The sequence below is a fragment of the Triticum urartu genome, chromosome 4 (genome assembly GCF_003073215.2).
Source record: "Triticum urartu cultivar G1812 chromosome 4, Tu2.1, whole genome shotgun sequence".
Lineage (NCBI taxonomy): Eukaryota > Viridiplantae > Streptophyta > Magnoliopsida > Poales > Poaceae > Triticum > Triticum urartu.
Window position 1 is genome coordinate 116,280,460 of NC_053025.1, and position 12,630 is coordinate 116,293,089.

The 12,630-nt window shown below is 46.0% G+C and overlaps 2 protein-coding genes across 2 annotated transcripts; both read left to right on the forward strand.

Annotated features, from left to right (window-relative positions):
* Positions 1–201: 201 nt before the first annotated feature.
* On the forward strand, positions 202–1,678 carry LOC125553657 (ferroptosis suppressor protein 1-like). The gene is made up of 2 exons (XM_048717411.1): positions 202–390; positions 477–1,678. The coding sequence occupies exons 1-2, from the start codon at positions 284–286 to the stop codon at positions 1,474–1,476; spliced, it is 1,107 nt and encodes a 368-aa protein (XP_048573368.1). The 5' UTR covers positions 202–283; the 3' UTR covers positions 1,477–1,678.
* A 6,869-nt stretch (positions 1,679–8,547) lies between these two features.
* Positions 8,548–12,630, forward strand: LOC125550962 (putative pentatricopeptide repeat-containing protein At3g13770, mitochondrial). The gene is made up of 4 exons (XM_048714106.1): positions 8,548–10,622; positions 10,712–10,872; positions 11,627–11,727; positions 12,388–12,630. Exon 1 carries the CDS (start codon positions 8,625–8,627, stop codon positions 9,204–9,206), a length of 582 nt encoding a protein of 193 aa, XP_048570063.1. The 5' UTR covers positions 8,548–8,624; the 3' UTR covers positions 9,207–10,622; positions 10,712–10,872; positions 11,627–11,727; positions 12,388–12,630.

Here is a 12,630-nt window from a genome sequence, read left to right on the forward strand (position 1 = left end):
ATTTGGCAAACGTCCCGTTATCGCCGGACTTCCAAAATGAGCTATTTTGTGGCTAGGCGGGAAATAGAACTACTCCTATTTTGGGAAATCAAGTTTTTTTGGGGCAAATAATTATATCCCTGCAGGTTAGCTAGCTCATTGACAGGTGGGGTCCATATCCTGTGGGGCCCAGCTCGGTTTTGCCGCCGGCCGTGTCGACGTCCGACCGGCTTCGATCGACCCTCGCGTGCACAGGCACCTCTCTTGGTGTCCCAACCAGGGCTCGTTCCGTGCACCTGCAGCCATGCTGCGGTGCGACGGCGACCGCGTCGTCATTGTCGGCGGTGGCATCGCCGGCGCCCTCCTCGCCAAGACGCTCCAAAACCACGCCGACGTGGTCCTCATCGACCCGTACGCACGCACGCCCGCCATTAATCGCGACATTGGTTGAGCGGTTGTTATTGATTTTGTGATACGCCATGGATGGACCCATGCAGGAAGGAGTACTTCGAGATCCCGTGGGCGAACGTGCGCGCCAAGGTGGAGCCGACGGTGGTGGAGCGCACCGTGATCCCGCACGCGGACTACCTCACCGACGCCAAGGTGGTGACGGCCAAGGCGGTCGGCGTCGATGACTCCGTTGTTCTCACCTCCATCGGTCGCACCGTCGGCTACGACTTCCTGGTCATCGCCACGGGCCGCACCTGCACCCGCCCCCAGAGCCGCCCCGAGCGACTCGAGATGTTCCACCGCGACAAGGACCGGATCGCCACCGCGAGCTCCGTGCTCATCATCGGCGGCGGGCCCATCGGGGTCGAGCTCGCGGCGGAGATCATCATGGACAGCCCCGACAAGCGCGTCACCCTCGTCCACGGCGGGCCTCGGCTGCTCATGGTGATGAGCCCCCGCGCGTCGGCCAAGGCGCTCGAGTGGCTCCGGTCCAAGAACGTCACCGTGCTGCTGGACCAGACCATCGACGTCGATCTCGCCGGCAGCGGCGACGGTCACGAAGGACAGCGCGACTTCACGACGTCCGCCGGGGAGACGGTGTCCGCGGACTGCCACTTCGTGTGCACGGGCCGGCCCGTCGCGTCCGGGTGGCTGAGGGGCACGTTCCTCGGGGAATACATTGGCGCCGACGGCAGGCTGGTGGTGGACGAGCACCTGCGCGTGGGCAGGCTCAAGAACGTGTTCGCCATCGGCGACATCACCGACGTGCCGGAGGCGAAGCAGGGGTACCTGGCGCAGCGGCACGCCATGGTGGTGTCCCGGAACCTGCGTCTGCTGCTCAGGTCTGACGGCCCGGAGCATAAGCTGCACCGATACAAGGCCTCGAAGGCCGCCATCACCGTCACGCTCGGCCGCCGCGACGCGGTGTCGGAGCTGCCGTTCATGTCGCTCATCGGCCACATCCCCGGCGTCGTCAAGCCACGGGACCTCTACGTGTCGCGGACGCGAAGGATGATGGGGATAAAAAGTAAGAACGGGGAATCCTGATCGAGCGGTCCGAATTAATGTGCTGGTGCGGAAACGGTCCAACGGCATCGATTCATCAGGCTCTCGTCAGATCCATCTGATCTCTTGCTCCGTCATAGAAATCTCTGATCCTGTGGAGTGATACATATGTTGTTGATATTGTAAAAGGTGAAGCAAAAAAAAAATACCACACCCTCCATCCAAAAGTATAAATTATACTAAAGCTGTGCCAATTGATTTGGATTGAAACAGTACTGGTATAGTTTTATCAGTCCCATGGCTGCAACATAGACATGCTTTGGTAGTGTACACTTGTATCCTACGCAACAAGGTGAAGCAAAAAAGATGCGGCTAGGGTTCAGTAGAAAGGCATGTTTCCTCTTTGGCTAGCGACAACAACCCTAGCCGCCGTCAAGAGAGTCAACTTTCCGGCGCCGTTTTCCGGCGGCTCCCCTCCGCTGACGACCTCTTGGTCGTCGATGGTGAGGGGGGTCGCCGGATCCCGTGTGTGCGGATTGTTTTAGCTTTAGGTTTTAGAGCCCTAGTAGATTAGGTTTTTGGATCGTCCGACGTCTTGGCTTCGGCGGCGGCGACGGGCCGACGGCGATGCTGAATAAAGAAGGTTCGGATTTTTCTCTGGGGAGGCGATCGTCTCTATGGTCGATGATGGATTTGAGAACCAGTCTATTCAAGCGGGGATATCGTGGCGGCGACGACATCCTTGTGGTGAACTTGTGTCCTCGGGCTCCGTCGTTTGCGACGGCATTTGCTCCAGCGTCGACATGGAGCTTGAGAGGTAGTCCAAGAGCGGATGCAGATTGTGGTCTGCATGGACGACATCTGAAAGACGGAACGTGTGTTGGGTTCATGATTGATGGTTGTCAGGTATGATTTCCTCCTTCGGTGTCTAGTCGTGGTGGGGTGTCAGATCTGGAGTTCGATGGCGTGTCTGGGGTGTTGCCCCGGTCTGATTTGTTCAACGACAATGGCTTCACCTTTTGGTGAGTCACCTTGAAGGTCCACAAAGCTGCATATTAGCGATGGAGCCGCTCGAGCTCGGGTGAGGAGGTGATTCATCATTTTTTATGGCTGCTATGGTGGTGCCGGAGATAGGTGACGGACGTTGGTGTCATGCTCAGAGACGTTCTTTTGTCTTGTTAGTTTTGTCATGTTGATCTTTACATGACTTGTTCTTTATGGTATGAGTGAGACACGTATTACCATGCAAAAAACTAAGACTGGCTATATGTCGAGTGACTAAAAACCCAATTTGGGCCAGATGAATTGTTGTGAGCCGTCGAACACAAGATGGATGGCTAGATCATCCGAGGTTTTGATTGTGCATCTTCTACCTCGAACCGTCGATCTACAACCGTCCTAACTCTATCGCTGCCGCCCAGGGCCGGCACCACTCCCGCGTCAGCCTTGCCGCCCCGCCCTCCGCAATCGCCATCCCTAACCATGAGCATTGACGACATCTGAAAGACGGAACGTGTGTTGGGTTCATGATTGATGGTTGTCAGGTATGATTTCCTCCTTCGGTGTCTAGTCGTGGTGGGGTGTCAGATCTGGAGTTCGATGGCGTGTCTGGGGTGTTGCCCCGGTCTGATTTGTTCAACGACAATGGCTTCACCTTTTGGTGAGTCACCTTGGAGGTCCGCAAAGCTGCATATTAGTGATGGAGCCGCTCGAGCTCGGGTGAGGAGGTGATTCATCATTTTTTATGGCTGCTATGGTGGTGCCGGAGATAGGTGACGGACGTTGGTGTCATGCTCAGAGACGTTCTTTTGTCTTGTTAGTTTTGTCATGTTGATCTTTACATGACTTGTTCTTTATGGTATGAGTGAGACACGTATTACCATGCAAAAAACTAAGACTGGCTATATGTCGAGTGACTAAAAACCCAATTTGGGCCAGATGAATTGTTGTGAGCCGTCGAACACAAGATGGATGGCTAGATCATCCGAGTTTTTGATTGTGCATCTTCTACCTCGAACCGTCGATCTACAACCGTCCTAACTCTATCGCTGCCGCCCAGGGCCGGCACCACTCCCGCGTCAGCCTTGCCACCCCGCCCTCCGCAATCGCCATCCCTAACCATGAACAAGATTTTCCGGTTAACCTGCCCCCCCCCAACACACACACACACACACACACCCTAACATAGATAATGGGGTCGCCTAACCCATAAGGCTTATCCAGCGAGCCAACGGCTGCTTCCTTCTTGCGAAAATTGATTGGCCCAAAAACTATTTTCAGATGATTTACAAGCAGCTAAAGTGGAAGCAAATGCACATTAGTATATTTTCTCTCTCTCTATGGAGTATATGAGAACAATCTGAAAATGACAGGAAACATAGTTGTTTCTACTCTTGTCATGTGTCACGTTTCACTCCAAGGGCAAGGTACTGGATCCTGTCACGTGTTTCATGCTCTAGGTACCATCTCCCTCTTTGGGGACGACATTGGTGATGTGTTCTCTGGTGATGAATGCTAGTAGAATTCTTGATAGAAGAGATCATGGTGCTCCCTCGACTTGGCTTGGTTGGTCGACTAGGAGTGGCTAAATTAACTCCTTTGGTTTGGTGCGTTGGTGCTAGTGGGTGGCAGCGACGCGAGCGCTCTGTCATGGAGGTGGCGGCGCCGAGGAGGCCCTGCCAGGAAGGAGATCCTGGCAGGCAGCGACCGACCGCCCGTCTCCGCATGGTGGGCATGCGGCGATGCCCCTGGAGGTGTTGTCCTTGGAGCGGCGGATGGACATAATACGTTTCCAACGTATCTACTTTTTCTAACGTTTTTCATCTTGTTTTGGACTCTAGTTTGCATGATTTGAATGAAACTAATCCCGGACTGACGCTATTTTCAGCAGAACTACCATGGCGTTGTTTTTGTGCAGAAATAAAAATTCTCGAAATGGAACGAAACTTTGCGAGGATTTTTTATATCAATAATAAGAATTTCTGGAGCCAAGACTTGCTGGAGAGGGGCACCTAGGTGAGCACAACCCACCAAGGCGCGCCCCCCTCTCTTGGCGCGCCTAGGTGGGTTGTCCCCACCTGGTTGCCCCGCTGACCCTGAAACCAATGTTGTATATTCCTATTTTCGGAGAAAAAATCAAGGAGAAAGAATTATCGCGATCCACGAGACGGAGCCGCCACCAAGCTCTGTTCTTCCTCGGGAGGGCAGATCTGGAGTCCGTTTGGGGCTCCGGAGAGGGGGATCTTCGTTCTTCATCATCACCAACCCTTCTCCATCACCAATTCCATGATGCTCCCCACCGCGAGTGAGTAATTCCTCCGTAGGCTCGCTGGTCGGTGAGGAGTTGGATGAGATTCATCATGTAATCGAGTTAATTTTGTTAGGGCTTGATCCCTAGTATCCACTATGTTCTTAGATTAATGTTGCTATGACTTTGTCATGCTTAATGCTTGTCACTTTGGCCCCGGGTGCCATGATTTCATATCTAAACAGTTTATGTTATTATCATTATATCCATGTTCTATATCCGATATTGCAAGTTATAGTCACCTACTGCGTGTTATGATCCGGTAACCCTAGAGTGACAATAACCGGGACTTCTTCCGGTGATTACCGTAGTTTGAGGAGTTAATGTATTCACTATGTGTTAATGATTTGTTTCAGTTCTCTATTAAGAGGAGGCCTTAATATCCCTTAGTTTTCAATATGGACCCCGCTGCCACGGGAGGGTAGGACAAAAGATGTCATGCAAGTTCTTTTAATAAAGCACGTATGACTATTTATGAAATACATGTCTACATTATATCGATGAACTGGAGCTAGTGCCGTGTTGCCCTAGGTTATAACTGTCACATGATGAATATCATCCAACAAGTCACCGATCCAATGCGTACGAACTTTTCCATATTGTTTCTGCTAAGTTACTATTGCTATCATCATTGTTACACTTACTAAAAATTACTGCTATCACCGTTACTGTTACTATTGCTGCTTTCACTACTATCAAAACTATCATATTACTGTGCTACTGATTACTTGCTGCAGATAATTAATCTCCAGGTATGGTTGAATTGACAACTCAACTACTAATACCTTCAAATATTCTTTGGTCCCCCTTATGTCAAATCTATAAATTTGGGTTGAATACTCTACCCTCAAAAACTGTTGCGATCCCCTATACTTGTAGGTTATCAACACCTTTTTCTGGCGCCGTTGCCGGGGAGCATAGCTATATTTGTTGAGTCACTTGGGATTATTATCATATTCTCACTATGAAGAATCTGAAGGATCCTAAGACTAAGATATTTCCCTCAAGGATGATGGGAGGTAAGGAACTGCCATCTAGTTCTACTTTAGATTCACCTTCTGTTATGAATAAACTTGCAACACCACCACATGCTATTAATTCTGATATGTCACAAGTTATTGATGATGCTACTTCTACTATGAATGATGCTTATGATGATGCTAGTACCTTATTTGGTAATGATGATGTGCCACTTGGTGATTTTCTTGATGAACAAATTGCTAGAGTTATACAACATGATATTGTTGAATCTGATGATGATCTTGAAACTGAAACTCCTGAAATACCTGCTAGAACTAGCCTTCCTAGATATGAATTGCCTAATGTACTAAAAGGTTATGTTATGAGTGAAGAAACAAATAAAGATATTCTTGCTTGCAATGATAGAGATAATCTAGGGAAATTATTACACAAGTATAAAAAAAATCTCTGAATGCTAGAATGAAATGTGATCCTAAATTTGCTACTTCACCTATCTTTATCGATGATAAGGATTATGAATTCTCTGTCGACCAAGAGTTAATTACTTTGATTGAATCTGATCCTTTCCATGGTTATGAAACTGAAACTGTTGTGCCACATCTTACTAAGTTGAACGATATAGCCATCCTTTTTACTCATGACGAGAAAACTCGCTACTACTTTATTCTCAAATTATTTCTTTTCTCATTAAAGGGTGATGCTAAAGCTTGGTACAATACTCTTGCTCCTGGTTGTGTGCGTAGTCTCCAGGATATGATTTACTACTTTTTTGAAAATTATTTTCCTACTCATAAGAAACAAGCTGCCTTACAGGAAATATTTAATTTTGCTCAAACTAAAGAAGAGAGTCTCCCACAAGCTTGGGGGAGGCTTTGCCAGATACTTAATGTTTTGCCTGATCATTCTCTTAAGAAAAATGAAATACTTGATATCTTCTATAATGGACTAACCGATACTTCTAGGGACTTCTTAGATAGTTGTGCTGATTGTTTTTTTCAGGGAACAAACTGTTGGACAAGTTGAGGAATTGTTGAATAACATATTAAAAAACTATGATGATTGGACTATTCCTGAACCATCGCCTAAACCCAATCCGAAGAAGAGGGGTATATTATATCTCAGTCCTGAAGATATGCAAGAGGCAAAGAAATCTATGAAGGAAAAAGGTATTAAAGCTGAGGATGTTAAAAAATTATCTCCTATTGAAAAAATACATGAGCTTAATACACAACCACCGCCTAAGGTGGTAGAGGTAAATTCTCTTATGAAGTTTAATGATAGTGATAATCCTCACAATATGCATCCTAGTCAATGCCTTTATGAGTTTGAAAACTACATTAGAAAACAAGATCACTTCAATGCAAATGTTATGAAACAATTGAAATGCAATTATGATATGATTGATCGCTTGAGTTACTTGTTATTTAGAATATCAAATGATGTTAGAGGTGTTGGAAAATATGCTTCTATGATTCAAACTCAATTAGAACAAGTTGGTACATCTCAAAGAGAATTACTTGATGAAATGAATAATAATATGAATGACTTTGTTGTTAGAGTTGCAACTAGAGGAAGTAAAATGATTCAGGAACCACTTTATCCTGAGGGACACCCTAAAAGAATTGAACAAGATTGACAAAGATCTAACACTAGTGCACCTAGTTCTTCTAGAAAGAAAAAGAAAAGAGGAATGATAGGACTTCACATGCTCCTAGTGAATCTGAAATAGAAAAACCTCCTGACAATTATAATGAAGTTTCTATCTCAGATGTTGAAACTCAGTCTGATAATGAACACTCACCTAGTGATAATGAAAAAGATAATGTTGATATTCATGAAGATACCCAACCAAATAATAAAGAACCAACCGATGATGTTGAGATAGAACCACCAGTTGATCTTGATAACCAACAACCTAAAAATAAAAGGTATGACAAAAGAGACTTTGTTGCTAGAAAACACGGTAAGGAAAAAGAACCATGGGTTCAAAAACCTATGTCTTTTTCACCCAAGTCAACTAAAAAGAATGATGATGAAGAATTTGAACGCTTTGTTGAAATGCCGATGTCAGTCTTTTTGCTACTCGCTTGACTGATATCTTGAAAATGCCTCCATATGCAAAGTATATGAAAGACATCATCACAAATAAGAGAAAAATACCGGAAGCTGAAATCTCCACTATGCTTGCTAATTATACTTTTAAAGATGGAGTACCTAAAAAACTTGGAGATCCGGAAATACAACTATACCTTGCTTTATCAAAAAATTTACGTGAAAACTGCTTTGTGTGATTTAGGAGCTGGTGTTAGTGTTATACCTTTCTCTTTATATAAAAAACTTGATTTGAATAAACTCACACCTACTGAGATATCTTTACAAATGGCTGATAAATCAACTGCCATAACTATCGGTATCTATGAGGATGTGCTCGTTGTTGTTGCTAATGTTATTATTTTGACTGATTTTGTTATACTTGAGATGCTCGAGGACGACAACATGTCGATTATCTTTAGTAGACTCTTCTTGAATACTGCAGAGGCTGTTATTGATTGCAATAAAATCAAGGTCACTTTTCATATTAATAACAATGAGCATACAGTGCACTTTTCGGAAAAACAATTCCAAATGAATAATTTTAGTATTATTGAAAAATCTTCAACGATTCTTTTCTTATACTCACTCCATTCTAAAATAGATGATCCATAAAGTTGGGTCATCTATTTTGAAACCGAGGGAGTACTTTTTTGGTTTGGGTTGGTCCTGGCGGCTGTTCGTCTAGAGCGCGCGGTAGTTTTTGCGACGGTAAATATTGTACGTACGAGGAATCCAACGGCCCAAAGCAGCCGGTTTTTACCAAAGTGCAATCCCTTCTCTCCAACCCTGCCGCCCGAAGGCTGCAGCCATGCGGCGGCACTACGCCGAGCTCCTCCGCCGTGCCGCCTCGCTGCCGTCTCTCTCGCTTGTGGCCTCCCTCCACGCCGCCGCGCTCCGCCGAGGCGCGGTCCTCGTCCCCTCGCTCATCCACGCCTACTCCGCGTGCGGCGACCCAGCCTCCGCCCGCAGCGTGTTCGACGGATTGCCCGCACAGGAGCAGACACTCTCCGCGCGCACCGCGCTGGCCAGCGCTATGTCCGCGCACGGCAGGTGCCGGGAGGTGTTCGGCCTGTTCCGCGGCTGGGAGGGGGAGATGGACGACAAGGCGGTGACGGTGGTCCTCGCCGCGTGCGCTAGGGCCGGGATGATCAGCGAGGGGAGGGAAGTCTTTGCGAGGGTGCGGAGGCCAGCGTTGCAGCACTACACGTGCATGGTGGAGATGCTGGGACGGGCCGGGGAGGTCGAGGAGGCAGAGGGGCTGCTGGCGCGGATGGAGGCGCGACCGGACAGGATCATCTGCACGGTGCTGCTCGCGGCGTGCCGGGTGCATGGCCGTGTCGATGTGGCTGAGAGAGTGGCTAGGTTGATGAGCGAGTATGGCATTGTATGAATTTTGGCATATTGATCAGTTGACAAACTGGCCATTGTGTTAGGCTGTTAGCCCAAGAGCAGTGATCAAAACCATTGTGATATGGAACTGATAACACATAGTTTGGTTGACGGCAATGCCGCAATGGTGGTTCTTGAAGTTCATGCAGTAATGCAGTACAACACAAGCCCCTGGCCGGTGAGATCTGCATTTTGTAGAAGTCTATGTTGCAGTGGACGAACCACATGAGCGCCAGCACACTTCACTGCTTGAACCTGTATGGAAGCACAATTCGAAGGCATCTATCAGATTGCTATAAAATGAGTAATGTCGGTACTATAGACCATCTGCAGTGGAATGCCCGTCAGTTTTCTCAGTTGCTGACTGTCTACGCTCTCTGATTAGCTTGATGATGGGCGTACATTTCTGGACTGTAAGTTGTCAAGCTTAATGGAGCCTGGCAGCCCGTAATGCAACACAAAGAGAAGTCGCCAAAGTTAATAGTCGAACCTGTCAATATTGTTAATAGCTGTAACTGTCAATCTTGACTTCTTGAGTGAATTGTTGAGGAGCAGTTTCGATCAAATTTTGTTGAAGTTGGATGTGGTGGGAACCATCAAAATACAGGAAGTCTGCTCCAAGAACATGTTGTGAGATCTTCCAGGATCCAGTTTCTGGATACTTCAGAGTTCTGGCATTCTCTCACTGTGGAAACTGTACCTCCTGCTATGGTTTCAATTTACCGAGCATAGAACGTCTGTTTTAAATGGTTGGTCTCTTCATTATTGTGTCCGCTGTCACAGCAATCACCGGATCTTATTCTGGACATATGTGCAATGATACTTGAGCAAATCAGCTCTCTGATGTAAATACTCACGTTGACGCAGAACGTCCATCTCGCATGCGACACATGGGTGCGAGGGAATGCGGAGTTGGGCGTTGCTGGTAAGAGACAGAACAAGTGGAACCTGGTTGGGAAATTAGCAGGAGAAATGGGGAAGTGGTTGTTCTGGTCATGAGCACACCTGAGCTCGTTATCTGGGCGGTTCGGCGCTCCATTGGGATGTGGTGCATTCAATTCCTGTGCCAGTGCGTTGTTCGTTTTTAAAGGAGGAAATGTGGAAATACAGTAGATGGGTACGACGTACGTAGGTCTAGTTATGGAGCGAACGTTTGCTGCCGTGATGGATCTAAAGGAGAGCCATGGCTCGTGACGTCAGCCCCGTCCTGATCCGTGGATCAGGATGTATGTTTTCCAGTAGGACGGTAGTAGAGTAGTGAATGAGGGATGGCACCAAGACGGAGTTGCCTCCAACCTCTACCTGCTCTGTTTGTGCACTGTCGCTTGCGGCTAGCTGAGCCTGAGCGGCGGAATTCATCCTGCAAATACACAGCTGGCGGCGCAAAAATGGAGTTCCTGATGCAACCAATTAGGAGGTAATCCCGTGTGCAGCTTTCAGCCGAGTACATCTTTCTTTAGGATTTGCATGAAATCTGTATAATATTTCAAGATTTTGGCAATGTAGGACCACCGTGCTGGATGAGGTTAATGACAACAAGGTTCCAATGGAGCCGCTGCACTACCCTGCGGTGGCAACCATTGCAGATCAATTGCCGCCCATGGCGGCAACGAGTGCTGGTGAGCAGATCTGTGCAGCGGAGGGGTCGGCGGTCGCGGAAGCAGATGGTGAAGCACAAACAGAGTAGATATGCAATTTGAAATCGTGTGCCTAGATAGGTAGTTGACTGGGCTAGCTCGACATATATTTGAAACAATTGCTCTTCAGTTTCAGAAGGGACTGGCTGAGGACAAATGTGGTTAACAAAAAAAAAAAAACTGTAGTAGAGGGTATATATAACAAATGTAGATAAAGCCTGTCGATCTAACCCTGGAATGGTTGGTAGACACAGCATCTCATGTGTAATAGAAATCAGCTGGGGATAACTATACTAAGCTGTACAGCATAGTAGTACTGAAGACAGTTTCTGGATTATGAGTGTAGTTTTAGTATGTTTTAACCATAGCAAAAATCTGCATAGCAGTGACATCGTGGGCATGATTTTCAATGAGATCCAAGCGCTAAGAGCAAACTTATAATCTCAAATGCAGAGTGAAGACAGTATGATCTGAAAACACGATATGTGATGGAATTAGACAGTTTGAAAAAGCAATTTAGTTTGGTTTGTGTTCTGTTCTGATGAATATAACGCAGTGAAGTCATTCCTGAATTTTAGTGTAAAGATAGAGCATAATAGAAAAATAAAATTAGTCCCAGGAGGATATTTGCCGGCCTGGGGGTGTATGTTTATCTGTTTTCATGGGAAAATGATTAGATCAGAGGAACAGTGCTAAAAATCTGCTCATTGGATTGAAACTGGTTGCTTTTGATTCGATATGTTTGGCAACCTATAGGTGCTGAGAATAATAATACTGTCTGCAGGGTGTGGATCGGAGCTGCCGCTCCCGTCAGGACGCCTTATCCTAGTCGCAGGAGCGCCTTTGAGAAGTCAATACGTGGTTTTGCGGAGAAGTCTGCATCGGGTACATTGATGGAAAGCTATTTCTTGTACTGCATAGCTTTATACATTATCGTACCAAACTTGTGAGCTTTATGGATAGGCATGTCTTTGAGAACAATAATATCATCACAATTCTGTCCATACATATTTATTGTTCATTCTTCTGAAATTATGTGGACAATATCAGCATTTTTATTACTTTACTGTCATATCTCATTAGTTGATAGTTTAAGTCCACACTGTGTTCACTGCTTTTATATCATGGACAGATTATCTAAGAATTGAGAAGTGATTTTCTTTTCACATAATGTACGTTACTGTTGCACATGCTTTATTCACTTAATGATCTTGCAGTATGAATACCAATTGATAGTGATAATACTCGTACTTTTGAAAAATCGTGGTTGGGTAAGGAGGGATTGTACTTGCCTGGTTGTACGGTGCCATTCAGTTATCAGTAGTCCAGGTTGACATCATTTGTGAAGCATGAAAGGCATGAATCAATTCTTTTTCAGGATTCTGGTTTTGTTGACTTAAGTGGGTATTATTAGGAGACAAAGCAGTTAAATTCAGGAACTGTGATTGTTAATTATGTAGTCTTAATTGTGATTTACACTGTAATTAGAGTGATAATTCTACATCTCTGTGCCTTATTTGACTCTTGTTTATTGGTATTTGATAGATGAGCAGGATAGGAAAGGTTACTGAAAAAGGAAGTTTTTTTGCAAGACAATGGCATGGCAAATGAGAGAAATATTCAAGTCTGACGGGGAAGTTGATTTGCAAGAATCTAGAATCGGCTAAGCTTGGTTTAATTTTGTTTAAGAGATGTCTTTGCACATGATGCATGTAAAATGCTTTCTAAATTTTGTGTCAGCTTGAGGTATTTGAAACTGTACTGATCTATTGTTTGTTACCCGTGGAA

What these genes read in the sequence shown, in the direction of transcription:
- LOC125553657 (XM_048717411.1), top strand. Translation starts at nt 284, where the DNA reads ATGCTGCGGTGCGACGGCGACCGCGTCGTCATTGTCGGCGGTGGCATC. An exon ending in GACGTGGTCCTCATCGACCC is followed by an intron (nt 391 to 476) that starts GTACGCACGCAC and finishes GGACCCATGCAG; the next exon opens with GAAGGAGTACTTCGAGATCC.
- LOC125550962 (XM_048714106.1), top strand. Translation starts at nt 8,625, where the DNA reads ATGCGGCGGCACTACGCCGAGCTCCTCCGCCGTGCCGCCTCGCTGCCG.